At 44.8% G+C, this 22,660-nt stretch overlaps 1 protein-coding gene across 6 annotated transcripts; it reads right to left on the bottom strand.

Moving 5' to 3' along the window:
* Positions 1-30: 30 nt before the first annotated feature.
* PHC1 (polyhomeotic homolog 1) lies at positions 31-21,579 on the bottom strand. 6 transcript variants are annotated; one of them, XM_037167793.2, is made up of 15 exons: positions 21,492-21,579; positions 18,647-18,804; positions 17,326-17,436; positions 16,290-16,370; positions 15,620-15,769; positions 14,886-15,041; positions 8,088-8,583; positions 5,922-6,709; positions 5,210-5,357; positions 4,748-4,959; positions 4,042-4,156; positions 3,046-3,154; positions 2,681-2,831; positions 2,051-2,282; positions 31-1,000 (listed from the first exon to the last, which is right to left on the bottom strand). In XM_037167793.2, the coding sequence occupies exons 2-15, from the start codon at positions 18,758-18,760 to the stop codon at positions 846-848; spliced, it is 3,018 nt and encodes a 1,005-aa protein (XP_037023688.2). In that variant the 5' UTR covers positions 18,761-18,804; positions 21,492-21,579; the 3' UTR covers positions 31-845. The 6 variants fall into 6 exon arrangements, with proteins under 6 accessions (XP_037023688.2, XP_037023686.2, XP_037023687.2 ...); XM_037167791.2 differs by lacking the exon at positions 21,492-21,579 and adding an exon at positions 20,268-20,412; XM_037167792.2 differs by lacking the exon at positions 21,492-21,579 and adding an exon at positions 20,268-20,412 and having other exon boundaries at positions 14,886-15,017.
* Positions 21,580-22,660: the final 1,081 nt, after the last annotated feature.

Below are 22,660 nucleotides of genomic sequence, written 5' to 3'. Positions count from 1 at the left end.
TGGTTTGGAGTAAGAAACAAACAGACCAACTTTTATCCTTTTACTGAGGAGAAAAAAATATTTAATATTTTTGTTGTATAAGGAATAGCACCTAAGGCAGGTGTTTATACTCCTGACCTCAGCCCCAGGCACCCCCGTTTTACAATGCTGCAGGACGCAGCAGAGTTGGAACTGAAAAGGTAGCAGACAACAGACTGGAGGGGAACAGGGGATGCAGAAAGAAGGACAACAGTCACATGTGTGCCAAACACTTTTAGTCCCTGTAGCAAACACGATGATGCCAACCAAGTCGCTACACCGGCTGGTGAGCCTGCCATGGATGCAGGAGAAAATGTTCAACAGGAAGGGAGCGAGCGACAACGAAGAAAACGGGCCACAGCTACAGGCACACGATCCACAGGGTGCACTGGATTTTGCTGCTTGCATCACACCCCCCAGCAGGACCTGAGCTCTCCCACGGGGAGGCACAGCTCCACTCCACCCATTTCCTCGTCTTACGTACTGTGGACCCTCTGGGAGAACCGAGACTGGCTACACATTCCGCTCCAGGATAAGGCTGAGCAGTACTAGTTCTCTAGACGACTTCTTTTATAAAGATCGGTTTAGGGAAGGTGAAAAATTTTTAATTGTTAAAAATAAAGTAGAACCCAGAGAAAATGTCAAAGCTCCACCACGGAGCACCAGCACCCAATTCCTGCGCTTTCCTTCCCTGCTTCAATAATCCCCTCCACAGATTTACATAACGGGAACAGTTCATTCCCTGTCAAGTCTGCTGGTACCAGGTTATAACCTGGACAGTGGGGAGTGTCTGTCTGCCTTAGGCTGCTTTGTGCAAGACGGCCACCTTAGGTCTCCTTGAGGACGTTAATCTTGGCGCAGATCTTGAGGGCTGGGCCCAGCTTGATATTCATGGCGCTCATAAGATGTTCCTCTTTAAGCAATAAAAGGGCCTGTCCATCAATCTCCTGGGAACGAAACTCCTCTGCAATCTCTTGGCAGCCTGAAAAGAGATGATGGGAATATACATGAGAAAGTTCACAACAGCACCAGAGGATAGCAGGGGAAACCCTAAAGAAAAAGTGGAGACCCAGCAATGGTTAATCCCAAAGTACATGTGCTCAACTCAGAAATGAAGGTTTGAGATGACAAGCTTGGGAAGCAGAAGGAAATCAGAGCAACCAGCTATTTAAAAGAGCCAAGAGAATGAAAGAACTAAGTTGTTCAACCACAGAAATAACCTCATTCAAACAGCTTGAAGAGGGGGAGAGGGTAGGGGCAAAGATACATGCGTGTTTTCTTTTACACTGGTAAGAAAAGTTACGGCTTTGCGACACTTGTCTAAGAGCACAGAATTCAGACATAGCTGATTCCGCAAGAATGGGTGACTTTCTTCCCTGGAGAAAACAATCCCTTCGTGAAGAATAGTTCATAAACATTCTTGCTTTGAAAAATGTGGGGCAACAATGTTCCCTTATTTTCTAATCCCCTTCTCCATTGAAAAAAAGTCTTCTATCCATGGTGGCTATCACAATCACACATGAAAATATACTTAATCCAAAAATTATTGGTAAGAAATATAGCTGAACCATAAGAGATGAAAATCAAAAACTGAAAGCGCTAGCAACAGAGGGTGGAAACCCAGGAGTAAATCAGTAAGTAATCCAGGCTGTGGGCAAGTAAAAAAAATATCAAGAGTATAGACCTTGAGCCCTGGCCAGGTAGCTCAGTTGATTAGAGCTCTGTCCCAATACACAGATGTTGGGGGTTCAATCCCCAGTCAAGACACGCACAGGAGTCAACCAATGAATGCACAAATAAGTGAAACAACAAATCAGTGTTTTTCTCCTTTCCTCTCTAAAACTCAGAGTCAACCAATGAATGTATAAGTGAAATTGATGTTTCTTTCCTCTCTAAAACTCAGTGAAAAAAATTATTTTTAGTGCAGCCTTCAAGCCTCTACTGCTTAAAATTCAGTTATGTTCCTTGTCACCAAGGGCAGTGCAAAGACCTAAGGAAAACTGCACATATGTGACCTGGGTGCTGCTGGTACCTTGTAGAGAAGCGATAAACTCATAAACTTCCTCTACACTCCAACGGCTAGGGTTACTGGACAGGAACACAGGGTTGATGCCATGTAATTCTGGTGTAGGTGGAGCAGTATTGGGGTTCCCCAAGTCTCGTTCTCCATGCCCAGCTCTCACTGACAAAGGCCCAGGAGATGTTGGAGAGAGTGCTTCATCATAACTGGAATTATCTGAACCCCGGCTAGAGTCTTCTTGACCCTAGAAAGAAAACCAAAAAACAGTGAGGTCATGAGTAAGTTTCCTCTCCCCTCCCCAACCACCCTGGGCATAGAGGAAAAACAAATCTTAACACAAGTGAAATAATTTGTACTTCATTTACAAATGTCCAAAGTCACCGGTCTACTCTCAAGTGCCTTTCAAGTATAAACTATCACTTTTCTTGATTCTCCCTTTCTACCAATGATTGTTCTAGATTTTCACTACACAAATATAGCTCAAGGATTAATAAACACATGAACCAGTAGTCAGAGGAGAGGAGAAGAGATAAAATAAGTCAGGATCTTGGGATTTTGAGTAATGCAATCAACGCAAAACCAGAGTTCAGACCTTATACAACTCAGGCCCATTTTAAAGGTGGCTCTGGGACAACAGCTCACCCGGTGGCGCTTGCCCTGGATCTTGGCCCGGGCGATGTCGGAGGAGCTACGGCGGGGTCCACGCCGACGAACACGAGCATAGTTGGCTTCCTGGAACTCTTTCATTTTTTTCCTCTTCAGCCGAAACTGGTGGCTACAGCTCACGTTATACCTACAGATCACGCACATGTAGGATATCAACGGTGTTACAGAAAACTACCTTGCTACCTACACTAAAGGTGCATTGGTATTTTAAGAGCTGATTTGGAAATTACGAAAGCAAAGAAGGAGACATTAAATAACAGCTGTGAGATGATCCTAGGGAGGGGATACAATATTCAATGAAAGAGCCAGTGCTAAGGTGAGGAGGGGGGCGCCTCCAGTACCTCTTAGCACAAGTCATGGAGCAGAATCTCTTGGAGCCACGAAACTGCTCTGCAGGGGCGTACTTTCCACAGTACTCGCACTTCAGGAGATTCGCCTTCTTATCTAACTCTGAAAAATAAGGCATCACTTGCAAGCTGCCATCAGCTTCTGCTGCCGCTCAAACCATCATTGGTCCCAGAGCTGGACTCTTAATCACTCTCAGTTTGCCCCCAAAGGCGTGCACCATAAAGTGTACACCCTAAAACATAAAGTTCAAATTCCAAAACCATAAAGGTATGTCCGTCACAGTCTTCCTAACCTTAAGCCAGACTATTTCCATTCTGATGACTAATTTTATCCTAATTCATAGTCTCAGATTTCATGTAAGACAGCATTTCTGAACAGGGGAGAGGAACTAATCACTAATGCTTAGAAAGATATCCATCCCTCTTTTAAAAAAAAAATGAAAGATATCCCTCTTCCGCAGTTTCCAAAAGCAGAAGGGAAATGTAAATAAGGGTCTTTAATATAGATTATAAAATCTAGAGGAGAACTAGAAATGAAGATCATCTTTTGAAAAATATATCCTTATAGTAAATAATTTAACAACTTACTTTGGCTTGATAAAATTCCCACTGATCCTATGGAATTCCTTTTGTGTGATTCTGTATGTTCTAACGCACAGGGGGCAAACAGAAGGCCTGAGGCCGGGCCCTCCACCCTGTTTTATCCAGCCCGGCACCTCGTCTCTACCTGGGGGCAGCGCCAAGCTCTTTGCCCCTAGTTAAGGAGTAGTTACAGTTATACAGTCCTAAATTACATTCGGCCCTTTGAAGGCTGATAACTTGTTGAAAATGAGTTTGACACACCTGCTCCAATATATCTCATAGTTTCTGTCTGGATGGACATCATGTAATACCTACTTTAAAGAGACGATTACTATTTTATAGGAAGTCCTCAAACACAACAGCCACATAAGCCTCCTTCCCCAGATGAGTCTGTAAATAAATACTTACCGGCAGATGGGCTGTCCCCGCCCAAGGGACCACCCGACTGATTCTCATTCAGTCCTGTCAGGAGGCCAGTCTGTAGTGACTTCTCAGACTCTTTCAGTAACTGAGAACAACCCACCTGTCCCAGAAAAAGTCTACAGTTAAGTTCGCCTGATTCCTTTCTGCGCCTCCACAGCTTTCCCCAGCATTTCTCAGCAGCATGTCTTTGCCTGGATCTCTGAGTCTGGTTCACAGTCACTTTCCACATGGCAGTCAGAGTCTCTAACTGGCTTTTCTCAGATAAGCCACGGGACAGCAGGTTCCTAACCTGGCTCCCTGTTTTGTCCTTTGGCCTCCTAAGTCCAGGGAACGCACTAGGAGTCAGGACAGCTATGTTCCAGTTTTGCAACTGGTGGTACCTAGAAAGTCCATTATGGTAACTTCTCTACCTCAATTTCCTTCATTATGAACCAACCTCGTTTGTCTAACTAAACACTGCAGTTTGAAAGGTGACTTCCTGCCTTCTCCTCCCCTCTTCCCAACATTTTCATTCTCTGGTCCACATACTCTTTCCTCTTCTCTTCCCTTCCTTCTTTACCACTCACCAAATAAATGGCAGAACTGATCCATTCTCTGGAAATAAACAGTCCTGAGCCTTCTGGTTTTAGCAGCATTTGGAAAGACTAGAGTCAGACCAAGCCCCCACTTGGAAGTCACACCCTGCCCTCACCGGGAAAGGTTCTGCTCCTTCCTGGATAACGAAGCCTTCGATGATGTGGGTGAGGATCTGGGGCTTCACAATGGCCTGTGGGGGCTTTGAGTCACCCATCTGTCTAGACACCATGGCTAGTGTAGGAGGTGGTACTGATGGGGCAGGAGCCAAGGACACTAGTTCACTGCTTGGGGTATTAACATTCACATTGGTCACTGAGTCAACTTTCTCTGGAAAATAAACACAAATTAAAACACAGATACAAGGTAACATAATCGACCCATCTAGTAACCAAGCCAGTCTGATCTTCCACAATACATGTTCATCTTTGCTCATTCACCTGGATTCTATTTTCCAATCTACTCATTTGTCCACCAAGTTCAACCCCATATTCTGCTGAACCAGACTTATCTCTCAGCGCAGGCACTCGGACCACCAACCTCTGCGCACTCTGAGAGCACTGCGAGGTTGGGCTCTCACCTCCGAGGCTGCTCTTCTCCTCCATGGCCTTTGGGCTCTCTGCTCCTGGAGCCGCCTTCGCAGGAAGCATTGAACCCAAAGTGGAGGCATCATCTCTGTCATCCTCAGACTCAGCCTTGCGTTTGCCACCCAATGCTTGGGGTTTTCCCTACAAAGAAAACAACAGGAAAGAAATCAAGAGTTATGAATGAAGGATAATGAGGAACCACAAATATTCCTATATGTTTCGAGAAAATTTTCTTTGTTCCAGCTTCCCCAATCTGTATACTTCTCATGGTACATTAAAATTCCTGGTCATTCCCAAGAAGTGTAACTTCCAATCAGGACAAAAGAAAATGCAACCAACATTCGTTAGTCCTGACCTAGACCTCAAGACCCTGGACTCATTATGGTCTAAGAACTGTTGTTTTTCTAAAGATAACGTAAGTGGTAAAGGCTATCTAGATTTCATTTAGTACAGATCCAAAGACCCAGAATGACTTTAGTAGCAAATTTAGGAGTACAACGTTCAGACATTATATGCATTAACATTGTTCTCTTTCAAAAATAACAAATACCAGTATCTTTTCCTTCCATTAACCTCTCACACAAAACGAACAGATAAACAAACACCTTCTAGACTTTTCATTCCCCTGCTAAAAGTCCACTTCTACTCAGCCCCAGGTCCACTCTCAAGAGTGACAGCACTGTCAAACCATTGGACCCCACTCACCGGCAGGTGCACAGACTGCATGTAGAAGGCAGCAGGGACCTGGGCTGCAACAGGTGAAGAGGTGGTACCCCCACCCTTTACCACATGTGCTGTCCCCTGAACAGGAGCAAGGCTCATCCCAGAGGCCAACGTGGGAGGGCACTCCTGTAGCGCACCAGGAGCCTGGGATGAAGGTGGTGAGGAGGCCAAGTGGGCCTGCCCAGGCTGCATTGTACCTGGCATCCCCCGGGAAGTAGGCACAGCAGCTGCCAGCTGTGCCAACCCTAGAGCCTGGGCCTGGGCTGAACCCGGCTGTCGGGTGCCCACAACTTGCACAGGGATATGGGGTGGTGGTTGCTGAGTAGCTGACATCTTAGCAGCCCCTAACTGAGGAGGCTTGATTGGTGCTACAGGTGGTTTGGATTGGAGAGAGATGGGTGGCTTGGGAGTTGGGTCAGGTGGGAGGGACAAAGGTGAAGACTGAAGCATGGGTTGAACAACCAGGGTTTGAGCTTGCTGCTGGGACTGGGAAGGTGGGACCTGCTGAGTAGGAGGGACCTGTGGGGGCTGAGGGGCAGAGAGAGCTGTGGCTTGCTGCTGTTGCTGCTGCTGCTGTTGCTGCTGCTGCTGCTGCTGCTGTTGGGCCAGCTGGAGGTGTGTGGCTGTGTGGAGGAGCTGAGACTGACGGTGCTGGAACTGCTGCTGGTGGTGGATGGCAATCTGCTGCTGGATTACCACCTGTTTCTGCTGGAGGTGAATCTGTTGCTGTTGCTGAATCAGGGAATGGGGCTGGATCTGTGTGTAGGTGGCTAGAGGAACCAGCCCAAGTGGAACAACAAGGAAGAAGAACAAAGAATAATCATCATTATAAAATTAAAAGTAAAACTGTCTTTCCAAGTTGTACCCAGTTTTGGAGTCAGAGGGAATGAAAATCTAACCTACGAGGATCTGACAGAGCCCCTCCCACATACTCCTGCCTCCAAGTCAGACATTACCAGATATCACCAACTAGCCTTGAAAATCTCAAGGAAAGAACTCCCTTGCTCAATTATTTAATAATCTCCAGTAATTTCTTACATGTATTTAACTTTTATTTTCTTTGTTATACTTAAATCCTGTTACTTTGAACACAGCAAAGTAAGCTGGCCCATCTTCTCTGAGTTCCTCAAGGCTGAGTCCATATTTTACTCATTTTTACATCCCTAGAATCCAGCAGGCACATTAGAAACACTTAACAGTCACTGGAAGAATAAATGTCTCCAGAGGTAAAATCCCAACATCTTCCCCCACAACTGTCACAGTTTTTAAGACTCATCAGTTTAGGTCCCCACCTACGAGAAGTCGCAGGAGCCGGCAGCTGCAGACTGCCTCTACCCAGTTCCCACCACTGGAAATGAGTTCACTACCTCACCCCACCCCCATCCCCCCACCAGATGGTCAAGAAAACACATGTGGTATAAAAGCACTTTGGAAAAAGGACTGTAGTATGTGAATACTAGATTATTAGCAATACAACTGATAATTAACTCTTACTTTCTGTGAGTAAATTATCCAAATGGAGCAACAACTAAAGTTCTAGAAACAAGAAAGGCAAAAGTACACATTACCAAGTAAGGTAGACATATCTACCTGTATCTACCATAGTCTGACAGCAAGTAAACTATTCTGGCTATTTTATTATTTATTCTCTTTTTGCCCTATCTTTGACACATGATGACAAGGTGCTATATTAGATCATGGCTGCCTCTCCTAAGTATTCTAAGGCACTTGTGTATGGTCGGTCCTGCTCTACACTGGGTCGCCTAACCACCATTTAACAACCAGCAGACACTACTCATCCCTTAAGCTAGACTGTAAGCTCCATCAGGACAGGGAATCTGCTTTCCAAAGATGTATCCCTAGCACCTCCTAGCACAGAGTGGGCAACTGAACAAGAACTGGGTAAACAACTGGGTAGAGTGACTACACTGAAGAACTCGGGGTGGGGCCTAAGGCAGCTTGTAAACTGCCAGCTGCCTGGTGGACACAGAGAAGAGCTAGCTCTCTCATCTGTCCTCCTGTCTCCCTGGACTAACATGATCAGGGTGATGTGACAAAGAGAAGCAGGAAAAAAGGCAAAGGAGTGTACTCTGAGTTATTTCAAACAGTTCTGAGAGAATGATGACACTGTGAGAAGCAGCCATTTACCTGAGCTAATAAGGGTCTGGCTGGGAGCAGGTGTGGCTGTCCGGGTCAGGTTCATGCCCACGCTCTGCTGACCAGTGCCCTCCGCTTCTGCCTTCTTGGCTGCTGCACTTTCTGCCTCGGTCTGGCTGCCCTGACTCACAGTCACTGTTTGGGCTGCAGGCAAAGGCTGCACCACTCCTGTGCCCTTTCTGGGACAGCTCCCACCACCACCTATTCCTGAGGAAGGTAACGGACCCAAGCCCCCGGGTGCCTGGCCACTTCCACCAGGGCCCATGGCCCCTGGGATGCTATTCCCACTGCCTCCACCAGCCTGACTAAGGTTGAGGGACTGGCCTGAGGCCCCAGAGGAAGCCTGAGCCACAGCTAAGGCCTGGCTAGAAGCCTGGGAGAGGCTAGAGACAGGGGATGCCCCAGGAGGAATGGCCTTCTGAGTAGAGCCTTGCATCTGAGGTCCTTGGGCTGAGGCCTGTTGGTTCCTCACTGCCAAGTTCTGCACCTGAAAGATAAGAAGAAAGAGACTGAGGAAAGGAGAACAAGAGATACTAGGGTCAAAGATTTCAGTGACAAATTCAGAACAGCAAAGATAGCTACAGATATTCTACAGCCTACCTCAACTTGTACGCTCACACCTTCACAATTACGTATGCTAAAGGCTTTCCAGTCACCCAGGGAAGAACTCGTATTAAATTTTATTTTCAGTCTCCTTCATTCAGTATCAAATGTATCATCAAGTTTGGTCATTTATCCTTCAGAATGTCTCAGATTTTCCCTTTCCTCTCCATTCTTTCATTCATTCATTCACCCAACATCTACCAAGTACCTACCCACTATGCTTCAGATATTACATTGGATACTAGATATGCAGGGCTAAAAGAAAGTCCCTGCTCTTGATGAGTACTTTCCACTAGAGAAGGAAGACAAGAAAATCACCAGTAACCACATTACACTACGCACAGATATGCCTGAAGTGCTCTGGGAGCACAGAACAGGAAGAGTAACTCGGACTGTAAAGATTAGGGGAGATTTCCTACAACAGATGATGTTTGACCTGAGGCCCAATACAGGTGACAGTGAAGGTGAGGGTTTGAAGACACAGGTAACAACATTTGCAAAACCATCGAGCCAAGAAAAAGGATAGCATTTTTGGAAATTAGAACTATTTCATTATGTTTGGAGCAAGTTAGAAGGAATGGCAAGAAATAAAATTAGGAAGGTAGGCTGAGGCTAGGGAAGTAGACAGGTACCAGATCCTAAGGGCCTGAATGTGCTAAAATAAGGAGAGTCTGAATTTCAGTTTGGAAGGAGAAACTGTATCTATTGTCTGCATTATTATACTCCCAACACCTAGCACAGTGCCTGCCACACAGTAATACATAAGTACTCCAAAACATGAACAGAGAAGGAATGGTGAGTACTTAATTGATTACAGGAAGCCACTGAGGAATATTAATCAAAATAAACATGATCCAATCTATAGTTGAAGCCATGCTTTTAAACATTGCTGATGGAAATGTAAATCAGTGCAACCGCTTTGGGAAACAGTTCGGCATCATATCCTAAACTGACCATTCTCACACCTTCTGGCCCAGGAATTCCACAAGAGAAACTTCTGTGTACAAATAGAGGCATGTATAAAATATTCATAGTAGCAATATTCATAGTAACAAAAGCCTCAGTACAACCCAAATGGCCATTATTAGAAGCCCTGGCTAGTGTGACTCAGCTGGCTAGAACATCATCCCACTGCCAAAAGTCACCAGTTTATTTTTGGGTTTTTTTTCCATTAAACCCGTGTGTGTTGAGCGTGGGCCTGTGAACCACACAATCACAGTTCGATTCCCAGTCAGGACACATGCCTGGGTTGCAGGCCAGTTCCCAGCAGGGGACTCAGGCAGGGGACTCACGAGAGGCAACCATACATTGATATTTCTCTCCTTCCCTTCCTCTCTAATGATAAATAAGTAAAATCTTTTAAAAAAAAAACTAAAAAAAAGAAATTTAATAAAGTACAATGACATGTAACACTATGGATGGATCTTGGTAATAAGTTGTTAAGAAAGTATTCTCAAAGACTGCATATAGCAGACTACCTTTTAATCATAAATACAGATAAAATGCATATTTTTCATACATTATTTATATATTATATAATGATACGGTATCTGAGATTTGCTTTTAAATAATCCACAAGGGAAAGGCCTGGAAAGACTGGCCTTGTGTTCATCAATGGTGAAGCTAGATAAGTACATTGGGCCTCATATATTTTTCTGCTGTTCTGTATGTTTTAGGTTTTCCATAATATAAAGTACTTTATTATTTGTAAATGCACTAAAACTATACAAAAAGAGAAACAAACAAAAGATAAACCTGGGAACCAAAATGTCCTCACCGTGGGCGGAGGCTGGCAGTACATGGAACTAGGACAGCTTGTTATGGTATAAAAACGCACTGAGGAAGTGGAAGTGGGGCATGAATGGACCATTAATGAGAGGATGTCATGAACGAAGGATTATGACTTATCAAATTCTGTATATCAGAAGTACAGTTCAACATAATTTTAGTAATGAAAAAAGAGAAAGAACTCATGGCCACAGACAACGGGGTGGCGACTGTGCGAGGGAGGGAGGGGGTGGAGGTAGAAGAGCCTATGGGGGGGATACATGATCATGAAAAACACAATCAAAATAACGTAAAAATATTTTCTAAATAAAAATAAAACACTTTAGGAGACTAAAAAAATGTTAGTAACAACATAGGTTCTAAAAAAACCTATTCTGATAGTAATGTGGAAGAGGATTAGCAGTCGATATGGCTAAAATCGAGACCAGTTAGGAAACCAGAACATTAATTCACGTGAAAATGGAAAGAACCTGGATTCAGGTAACAACAGTAAAGAAGAGGCAATAGCTTTTGAGAATGATTTACATTAAGAATGATCAGGATTGGGTGCTGGGGACTTAATACCTGGCAATTACACAGCTTTATTTCTAGTCAGCTTCCTCTCCACAATGGCTACTTAAAATTATCCCACTTTCCCTGTACCAGCTCCTCTTTCCCCTGCAGAAACAATAAAACCATTACACAAGCATGATCCTTCCGAATCCTTCTACCATCCTTCTACCGAATCTACAGTCAGCTGCATAAGCACCCATCACTTAATTCTCCCTTCTCTTCCTCTACCCTGCCTCCTTTTTAATCCTTTTCTTTCTCTTCAACCTCTCCTCTGCTGGCTCCATTCTATCACCACCCTGGAACCTCACTTCCCTTCCCCTGGTTTCACCCTGTTACTGCTAAACTCTTAATAATTTTTTACATTCCCAGCATCTATTCCCACTAGCCAGTCATTTCCCTACCTCTGTGACTCCACTGAAATGGCTCTCTATCCATATCAGTAACTCCCATCTTTTTTGCCCTCTACTGCATCTGAAGATTCTTGCCCTTTCTTGTCCCATTCTTATATTCATGACACCACACAATCCACATTTTCCTTTCTGTCACTCTTTCCTGCTCCCCTTCGTCAGCCCATCACCCTTTACTCAACCTTGAACTGCTCTATTTTCTAAGGGCTCATCGTAAACCTCAGGGCTCCATCTTAAAGGCTTTTTTCTCTTCTCAACCTGTACCCTACCCCTATGAAATCTCAAACACTCCCTTGATTTCAATTTTCATCTACGTGCCTACTACTCTTGAATGTTCGTCTCCAACTCAGAGCCCAGGAACCACATAAATAAAACTGCTGACCCAGTATCTCCTTCTGGACTGGATGGCTAATAAGCATGCCTAAGCCACCACATCCAAAAGTGAACTACACCCCAAATCTACTTCTCCAACATTTTTCATCTCATAAATGTCACTGCCAGCCATCTCGCTGCTGGGCCACATACATCTCACTTCTGGCATCTCCCTCAACTCCCTATCACTGCATCAGTCCTCCTTTGTCAATGATCTCCTAAGTTTTTCTAAAATCTACTCATTTCTATTCATCTCCACTGCTACTGCCTAATCCAAGCACCATCTTCCCCCTAAACCGTTAGTTATGATGGCATTCTCCCATATTCACTCACACCATTTCCATTTATCATTTATAGAAAAGCCAAGTCTCTGAAATTCAAATTTTATTAAAAACCCTCAAATCTCTCATGTCATTTCCATGTTCAAAATCCTTCCATAGTTTCCCACTGCCTTTCACATAAAGCCCCAAATCCTAAACACAGGCCTAAGGTCCCGCCAGGTAAGGTTTCTCCTCTCCCCAGCACCAGCTCCACTCCCCTTTGCCACACTCCAAGAACACAGGTCTTCTTCTTTCAGTTCCTCAATTACGTAACAGTCCTTCCCTCCTCACATCTTCGGACACAAAGTTCTCCTGTACTCACCACTCCTTCCATGTCTTCACCTGACCAACTCCTACAGACCCAATTTAACTGTCACCTCCTCTGGGAGGCCATCTTGACTTCTACCCCCACCCAAGACGAAATTAACTCACTTTCTATGTTTTCAGAGCCCTCTGTACTTTCTAGTGAAGAAACTATTACACCATTCAGGTGATTATTTGTTTAATGTCCGGTGGTTCAGTGATCTATAATCTCTATCAGTCTAGGGATTATGACTCTTGGACATTCACAGCTAAAGAATGTCTGATATATAATGATGACAGCTAACACCCATTATGTCCAGGCACTGTTCGAACACTTACACATATCAGTTCGTTTAGCCCTCACAACACACCCTGAGTAGGTATTTTATAATAGGTGTTTTATAGATGAAGAAACTGTGCCCAAAAGATGTTAGGTCATTTGCCTAGGTCACACAGGGAGTCATGGAGTTGGAATGGGAGACATCAGATTTACATTTTTAACCACTACAGTCCACTCCAGATGTTGACGCTCAGTAAGTGACTGATACAAGTAGCCACGGAAGCAGTCTCAGCCACCTTCTCCGGTCCCACTGTGACCACCACAGTCTAAAACAGTCTTACGTCACTACTAGATGACCCCAAGCACTCCTCAGTAGGTTCCCTAATTTCTTTCTTCTCCAGGCACATGGCCCTAAATAATTCTAAAGAACCTCGCTTATCCTATTAATCTGCTGTTCAATGGCCAGCAATGCCCCTGCTACCTCTGGAGTTACTTGGCTCTCGACTTCTCCCTAACAATGAGCTTGTCTACCATCAGGCCTGCTGCCTCCTCTTTGTCGACTCACCCTCAACTCACAGTCATATACATGAATTATGCCTTCACACATTCTGCTGTCTCCAGTTTTTTTCTTATTCCAGACAAAATCATACCCATCCTCCAAGAATTTACTCAAGTAACCCAACCGTCACTAAGAAATAATGTAGCCAACTCTTCTCTAAACTTGTGTCACTTAAAGTTAGTACAATTTACTTTTGTACTTCTTTGCTCTCTAAGCTCTTCATAAAGACTTGACTCATATTTTCACTCCCCCAAAGTTTCTAGTATACATCTGAACACAAAGCTCAATACAAAGCTCAATATTTACTTGCTAACTGATAAACTAAAAAAAATAAGTATTATGAGATCCCAGTTTATTTCCCATTCATGAGATAAAATATTCAGGCTCAAAATACAAGGTCTGTCTGGAAAAAGCCCAGCCATTGTTAATATACTGAGAATGGTTTGCACGATATCGATGTAACCTGGCAGCCAAGTGGACTAAAATACATATGCATGAACAATAGTAACTCCACTGTACTAGTCAGTGGGCACGGTAGACACCATTGAGTGAGCATGTGTACTGTGTGATCACTGCATTCAAAATGACTGAGCGAGTAGAGCAATGAATTTGCATCAAATTTTGCATTAGGCTTGAACATCCCTCTGCAGAAACTATCCGGATGACTCTGAAGGCCGCAACTGTGGGCAATTGGTGATTAGCAGCTTCATCACGACAATGCGCCTGCACATGCATCGTATCTCGCGCAGTTTTCTGACATCAAATTATGCAGCTGACTTGGCCCCCTACAGCCCAGATTTGGCACCCTGCAACTTCTGGCTTTTCCCAAAACTAAAATCACCTTTGAAAGGGAAGAGATTTCAGACTGTCTGATGAGATTCAGGAAAATACAACAGGGCAGATGATAGTGACTGGGAAAACTGTGTGAGGTCCCAAGGTGCCTACTTTGAAGGGGTCTGAGGCACCACTGTCCTATGTACAATGTCTCTTGTATCTTGTATCTTCTTCAATAAATGTTACTATTTTTCATATTACATGGCTGCATACCTTCTGAACAGACCTCGCATATACACAAACCTAACACTGTATATATTTTCTATTTCAGGGCGTGAGAAGCAATGGTGAGAAAGATTTCACTGGGACTACAGAGAGAAGAAACAAACTAATGAAAGCTGAGAGCTACAGAAACTCATAGAGAGAAAGAATCATACATTCTTCCCACAACTCATCCAGGTCAGCTTAACATCTCTGTAACAGTACAATTTCCTGCACCATCCCTCATCTTCCAGAGACAGTACTGCAAGGAGAGAGAATTAAAGACTTCCTGAATAAACTGAGCCACAGAGGGCTAAAAAAAATGGTAAGGAAATCTGCCCTGTGTTAAGAATGTCTCCCGGATCCAGAGGGCTATTTTCAATCAAATCCACTTCCCTTCCTAACTCAAATAACTCAAAAGTTGTAAGGGATTCAAGTCCTATAGAAATTAAAGGCAAAAAAAAAATAAGAATTCTGAAAAGCAGTAACGAGGTAGAAGGGTGGGCCCTAGCCTGCTCATTCCCTCCATGCTCCCCGGTGCCCGTGCACAGGTCAATGGTTGCCACTGACCTGGTCTGCATCGGTATGAACTCCCGGAGACTGCGCAGACGGCACCTCCTGCTGGACTGCAGCCACTGCCCCGTTAGGCATCAGGATAAGTTGGGAGGCTAGAGGCACATTCCGGCCCAGGGTCCGGTTTACCTGCAATAGGTTTCCCAGCTGTGGCTGGCAAGGAGAGGAAGAAGAGCAGAAGAAAGAGAGCAAGAGAAAAGAAGACAGAAGAAATGGAAAGGAAGGACCACAAGACAAAATAAACAGAAGATACGAAACAGCAAAGCCCTGCCCCTTCCGCACCAACCCGGCAGACCCTTATTCTCCACGTGACGATTCATCCAGAAGAAAACCTAGAATGTGTATACAACTACAGATTGATAACAAAGAGTCAAACATGAAAGAGGTCGAGACAATGAGCATTTTAGAACAAGTATTTATGTACAGTAAGTAGATAGGCTAAGAGAACAGTTAGAATTTATGTACCTGAGCCACAGGGACAAAGATTGGAGTATCTGATGCTGATTTAGTCAAATGCTAAGGTGAACATGTTCTAAGTTAGGATCTCAATGTAACCTGCAGGCTACCTGTGAATACTAAGCATTACTTCAAGGTAAGTAAGGCACAAGTAGATAAGCTTGTCTTCTAACAGCTGGGTAACTATGATCAAATAAAATAGCCTTCACTCAAGTCCTAGCCAGGGACAGAACAATTATGCCCCTGGGACAATGGCAGCTGTGTCTGTGGCTTACCCGTAGATACATCTGAGCCTGGGACTGGTTGAGGGGTGGGGAGGTGGTGTTCCCCAGTAGCACAGATTGGGTCAAAGTGGTAGCACTGGGAGAGCTCACACTCTGGGATCGGCTGATGAGCTGGGCGGCCGACGTGGTGGCCAGATTGATCTGTGTGTACAGAAAAGAGCCAGGACTAAGGATTTAGGAGAGGTAGGAGGAAAGGTAAATGACTGACAAATTCAGAGTGACATGGGCAAGAACAGAGTATCTCACTTTCACAGAGTCAGGGGGAAATGAATAATACCTTCCTGTCCACAACTGTCATCCTGGACACTACGGAGTATTACCAAAGTAAACGAACCACTGCCTAGCTACTAGTGTAACAGTTGAGAAGGCAAAGGAAGCAAATGGAACAGATTTCACATCTCACTGAAGGGTCTGAGATTAGTCCCTTCCCTGTATCATGTCCTCTTCTTCCCCAGGATTTTCTTTTTCCCTTCTTAGACCTCCTCAATAAGACTCCTATATAGACCCAAGCTGGTGATTTTTCATTTCACAAATTCTCTCTATGAGGGCAGTAAATACCACTGGTGGCTCAATAAACACTCCCAGATCAGCTGCACAAAGTTTAACCCAGAAACAAAGGTGCAGAGAGAGAAGCCTCTCGGTGGGGAGAAGCAGCACTCACTGAGGCCTGCGTGGTGGCAGTCTGCTGCTGTGCAGTGCTGGTGTTTGGGGAGCTGGCCTGCCGACTCGCAGCAATGGTGGCCTGTTAGAGGAAAGAAAATAAGGAAGAGCAGAGACAACGAAAGGAAAGGCTGTGAATCTTCCAGTAATAAATTGGAGGCACAACACATAATGGAGAGTTCAGGTAAGAACTGAGAGACTCTATTATGGAGCAAGGACAAGTTTATTCACTGTGCCAATAACCCTCACATTACCACATGTGCTAACCCAACAACTCCCACAAAACCCTCGGGGGCAGCCAGGCAACCGGTCCTCCTCCCACTTTGTTTTAGGTGGAAGAACCTTTGGTCAGGTTACATCACGAGTCACTGACGCATCTAACCCAGAGCTGTCCAATACAAATGTAATGCGAGCCATATGTAATCTTCCAGTGTGTACACTTTTTTAAAAGGGAAAAAAACTGAAGTACACTTTTTAAATTGAATTTATTGGGGTGACATTGGTTACTACAATTATACAGGTTTCAGGTGTACGGTTCTATAACAGATCATTCATGTATTATATTGTGTGTTCACTACCCCAAGTCAAGTCCCCTTCCATCACCAATTACTCCCCCATACCCTCTTCTACTTTATTTAAGCTACTATGCCTCATTTCAACATGTAACCAATGTAAAATACTGACATATTTGACATATTTTACTTTTTTTTTCTTAGTAAGTGTTTGAAATCCAAAATCTTACTGCACATCTCAATTTGGACTGGCCGCATCTTAAGCACTCAACAGCTATATGTGGCCAGTGGCTACCATACTGCACAGTGCAGGTCTAGACATAGCCATTCCACTTCTAATAGGGAGTCTCCCACAGTTCTTACTGCAACCCTGGAAGCTAAGATCCACTCATCCTCCTACAGGAGGACAGTAGAAGAGGAGACTATGTCTTCCAGCCTGGCTCAGTGGAGGATGTGGGATACCCCTACCCACCTGTAGCATCTTTCCCCTCCCCCTCTTGGGCCAGCTGGCTGCTGACCTCTCACCTGCTGGACGGCAGCCAGGCTATGCAGCTGGGCATTGCTGAGCTGCTGCTGGAGCATGAACTGGTGGAAATACTGAGCTGCATTAGGCTGACGCTGCAGTGCCTGCAGAGCCTAGGAAGAGATAGAGAGGATCAGCCCAGAATGAATGAATCCCTCCCAACTCCTATTCTCTACAAATCACTGTGATCCTGTGAAAGGGCTCATGGTAAGGAAACAAAGGAAGATGGGAGTCTGGCTAAATCATCGACTTCTGATTTGTCCAGTTCATAGTCCTCAAAAAGTAGAGACGCGATTAATTCTGCCATACTCTACTCTATTCTCGTATATAAAGAAAAGTAAAGCAGTGAAACTCACATGAATGCTTATTTCCCCAAATGGAATCTGGAAATACATGGTACAGCAAGGAAAAGAATTGGGACTAGACAGGATAAAAATCAATGAAATGTTAATTAATGAAAAGAAAAGAAAAGGCAAGACAAGACCATATTCTAGGGATACAATAGAAAAGAGACCTAAGGGGTTAAAAACAGTGAAAAAATAAGAATAAGTAGTGGCTCATGAAAGAGAGTCTAACAGGTAAAATTTTCAAACAGCATTTTCAAACAGTTAGGGGTGTCCAACCCACGGCCCATGGGCCACATGCAACCCAGGATGGCTACAAATGTGGCCCAGCACAAAATCATAAAGTTACTTAAAACATGAGATTTTTTTGTGTGCGTGAGTACATGTCATAGTGTATTTAATGTGTGGCCCAAGACAACTCTTCTTCCAGTGTGGCCCAGAGACACCAAAAGTTTGGACACCTCTGATACAGTATAATGCTAAAGGATGTTTATAAAGATGATGCTGATGATTCAGTTTCAGTGTCAGCTAATATTCTTTAGTAATTAGAACTATTTCTATGATGTACATAGTTATTCTAGTAACCAGAATATTTTAAGTAAAAGGCCTATTTCCAGATTTTTAAAAACATGCAATTTACTATTTGTCTAAAAATGAAACTTTAGTCTAAAGACTTTTACATTTCCATTACTCAGAGTGATTTATACAAAAGACCTGACAATCCATGAAGAGAAAATGGTTAGAATCTAGCTACATGAACTGAATGGTATAAAAAATCATCTTAAAGACTGAATCTCATTGTGTTTTCTCGCTCAAACTGTAAATTCCTAAGATTCTCAGAGCTAGAAGGGACCACAGTCATCACCTAAGCCAACTGCCCCAGTTTCCTGGAAAGGAACTAAGGGCCATTATCTTCTGGCACCCTTGCATACACCCAGCCGGCACTCACAGATCACGGCCCCTCAGAGCTGAGCCTCACCTGCACTGCTTGCCGTTCGTACAGCGACATTTGAGCTATCTGGGGCCGAGAGCTGCCCCCGGAGCTGGAACTCCCATTGGTGGAGTTGGAGTTCTGCTCACTCTCAGTCTCCATGATACTGGTCCAGGGTCCCCAAGGCTGGTGCTCAAACTCAAGACCTGGATGGAAGGAGTAAAGGATTAAAATTTATACCTGATCTCAAACTATTATTTCATATTACTCAAATCAGTTCTAAGAACTTTCCTCGTCTTCCACAATCCATGATTTCTAGGTTTTATAACTACCAAATATGCAATATACTCTTCCCCACACCATTTTTTGAAGCTATGCAGTATCTCAAAAGAAACAACCATTACAAATTTCATCATAGCTGTCATTAAATACAAAATAGCCAGAATGCTAAGAGCTAAGACAGTTCATAACACTAAGACCACACTACATTCCCATGACACTGTGGAACAATTTAAGATCTTCCCATTTAAAACTTATGGTTATCTCATTTTCATCTGCGTCTACAACATCCTCCTCAGCATCATCCTAACAACGGTCACCATTTACTGAGGAGCCACTAGGTGCCTCCTCTCACTGGACCAGGCTCTTCACCTCCATTATCTCGCCCAGTGCTTTTAGGTAAATGATAATATTGCCACTTTACAACTGTGGAAATGGGGTTCTCTGAGATTAAAAAAAGTTGTCCAATTAAGTTTCAAGTCTTTACACTAGCACATGCTTCTTCAAACCAGAAAATGAATCTGTCACTCAGTTTGAGTACTCACTGTCCTCATTTTATGGAGGAAGGACCGAAGACAGAGATGTTAAGTGCATCATGGAAACTCATAAAACTAGGAGGCAGAAGAGCCAGGCTACAGCCCATACAGCCCAAATAGCTGCCTGGTTCCAGCTCAGACTATTACTAATAACACCTCTGGTACATCTCTTTCCCTTCTTCACAAATGAATACATCATTTTAACTAATGATTCCTAGATATTAAACATTACATATACAGCAATGAAAATCTTCAAGAGTCAACCTTTTGATCTACCCTCTGGGGTCTACACTAACATTCATTCGTAGGTAAGAACCAAGCAAAGAAACAGAAGAGAAGGAAGGCCGCATGTACCGCCAAAGCAGCACTAAATGACAATAAGGGGTTTTTTGTTCATTCTTATTTCTTCTCTTTTGTTAAACCTAGACACTATATTCTGTACTTCTGAGGCACAGGGCCACTAGAAATATTAGGTCAGCAAAGCATTATTTGGTTTAGGAATGTAAACATCAAACCAGAATTTCTGCTAAGAGATGTCAACAGTTTTATTATGATGGATTTATCTTAATGACTGCACCTAAAACAAGCAAACAAAGTAAATAAAATCGAACCGCTTGGCCAACCACACAGAACTGCGGAGATTCGTTGTTATTCCATTCCCAGCATCACCTGATCACATCATTCTCCCCCCAAGAACTGCCTATCTCTGTAGTTTCATTTAGGATTGGCAAATGTCACTGAAAACATAGATATAACCCAAGAAGTACACAGGAGAAATGTTATCAGCTTCAACTCTAATCTATCTTCTCCCCACATCTTTTGCCAAAATATCAAAGCACTAAATAGATACAGACCCATGAATCCTCATTATCAGCATGTGAAGAAAAAAAGTGGGTAAGGATTAGAGGAAGCACGCACAGTTGTACAGATCAACGGACTTAGTTCACTGGACTCAGAGACAGGAGATCCCATACTATTAGAGGAGACATTAACTCCTACAGGTGAAAATGCTAATAAACCATACCACCCCTCATCTTCCCCCCAAATAAAAGCTTTATTAATCATTTTTTCAGACTGTGAAGTAGATACAGAGATGGAAAGGGACCAGCTTAAAGTCTTTAATAAAATAAAGGAAAACTGTTATCAAAACCAGGATTCCTGGATCCCAGGCACATTATTCATTTGTGATCAACATTGGAATTGTAAAATTAAGTACAGAAAATGAAGACAACAAAAAGTTAGGAGGCACAGCGAATTTGAGTTTTTGGACTTAAAAAGAGAGTGAAGCTGATCCATAGAGGTCCCCAGAACAGCTAGCCCACGGTTATCCTAAAACGCAGTATTTGGATGTGTATGGGTTGGGTGCATAGGAGCACAGACCGCCGTGGAAGGGCGCTAGAAAAGGATGTTGCAGTGGACCTGGTACGGGGCAGACTGAGCCAAGAGTTGGAGGAAATCAACTTCACTAAGCATAAAACTGTCTTGGAGAGGATGGAAAAATTTTACCAAAGACATGGAAGTAATCTGGAGAATAAGGACAGCAGACGCCCAAGGGTCACTGTTGTATATAGAACCTTGATGAAAACGAGGTTCCAAAGAGGAGTCAAATACACTGGGGGAAGGGGACAAATAGAGTGGTACCAGAAGTGAACTGACCCAAGTGAGCAGCGAAATGTGCTTACTGATAGCGGGAACACAGGCAGGAGGGAGACAGACAGAAATCAAGAAATTGGAGGCTGAGGAACCCAGCGGACCATAAAAAGCAGAGAGATAACTATACAGCAAGCATGCTTGGATGGGAGGACCAAAGTCAGAGAAGGAAAAATGAATGAGAAAAGGAGCAGTCAGAAGCAACGAGGGTGACGGGCAGACAGCATTAAGCACAGCGAACTGAATGGCAGGAAGACCAGGACGGGCAGAGCAAAAAGACTGCAGAGCTGAGCGCAAAAGGTAGGCAGGGAAAGAAACTAGGGGAGGTACCTGGGGCGTTACACAGACCGAGGTGGCTGGAGAAACCTCCCCGCGCAGCCAAGCCCCCAGAGGTCCTGCCCCTCCCCAGCCCACGGTCTCCGGGTTACCTTCGCGCCTGTCTCCGCACCCAAGTGCTCCCGGGGGGCGTCCACCTCATGTGCCAGGGACCCCAGTCGCCGGGCTGGGCGGGGGGCTCGCTTGGCCTCCGCGGCGGGCTCCCCTCGCCTCCTCCCCTTCCTGGAGGGGCGGGGGCGCCGAGAGCGGGGTGGGAGGTGCCCGGCGCGGCCGCGGCTCCCCGCCCCTCCCGCCGCTCCGGGTACGGACCCGGCCGCGGCTCTGCCAGGCCTCGGGGATCGCTCCGGGCCTGTCACTTCCTGCCCGGCCGAGAGGGTGGGGGCTGCAGGCCGGGGGCTGCGGGCCGGGCTGGAGGAGGGGGCTGGCGGGGAGGTGCTTCCGGGGCAGCCGGACCCCTCCCCCCCGGCCCACCCCCCTCCCCTCGGCGCCCTCCTTCCCCCTCCCTCCGCGCGTCCCTCGTTTCCTGCTGGCGCCCGTTGCCATGACGACGCCGCTCCCGGGCCTCAGCGCTCCCGGCCCCGGGGTTTTTTGTGGGTTCCCCCCCCCTCTCTCTCGCTCTCTCTTTCTCCTCTTTTTTTCCTTCTTTCTCTCCGAATCCTGCTCGCCGGCTGGAGGGACGAAACTGAGCCAGTGGTGGCCTCTAGTGGGGAACTCACCTCTCACCGAGGAGTGGGAGATGGGAGAAGGGAGGGAAGTGACGTGAAAGGGGGAAAAATAAAGGTATTTTTCTGGAGCTTCTAGGAATAAGGGATAAAAAGAAAGGATCAAAAAGACCAACTGACAGAGAAGGAGGAAGAGCAAAGCAGCGACCCCTTGAGAAACGATACACTAGCAAAAGAGATAATGCCGCGGAGAGGAGAGGAAAGAAAAACATTAAGAAAAAGGGGAGAGAATGTTGATTGTTTCGTCTCTCGCCTCAACTCCCAAGAAGGCGGGAAAGAATGCTCACAGAAACAGGGAACCCATTAGAAGTTGACATTTACTTAAAAGCAGCAGCCTAACATAACTTGCTCTGAATAACGCGTTTAACTCTGTAATTTCAGGGATTTTGTGTGCTTGTATGTTCTTAGGCTTTAAATGTGTATGTAAAAGAGAATGACAAAAACAAGGGAGAAGGCAGGGGTATAAAGAATGAACAATGGGGCTGTATTTGGGAACACTAAACATCCGATAAGGCAGCAGCCTTTGTCACATATCAGTT

This window comes from Artibeus jamaicensis, unplaced genomic scaffold (assembly GCF_021234435.1).
Source record: "Artibeus jamaicensis isolate MK-2021 breed Jamaican fruit bat unplaced genomic scaffold, CSHL_Jam_final contig_233, whole genome shotgun sequence".
Lineage (NCBI taxonomy): Eukaryota > Metazoa > Chordata > Mammalia > Chiroptera > Phyllostomidae > Artibeus > Artibeus jamaicensis.
This window is presented reverse-complemented; position numbering and strand designations above follow the sequence as displayed.

Coding starts and splice junctions, on each gene's coding strand:
- PHC1 (XM_037167791.2), bottom strand. Junction 2,283..2,680: donor TCCAGGGCAAGCGCCACCGG/GTGAGCTGTTGT, acceptor TTTTCTTTCTAG/GGTCAAGAAGACTCTAGCCG. Junction 1,001..2,050: donor GTTTATCGCTTCTCTACAAG/GTACCAGCAGCA, acceptor ATCTCTTTTCAG/GCTGCCAAGAGATTGCAGAG.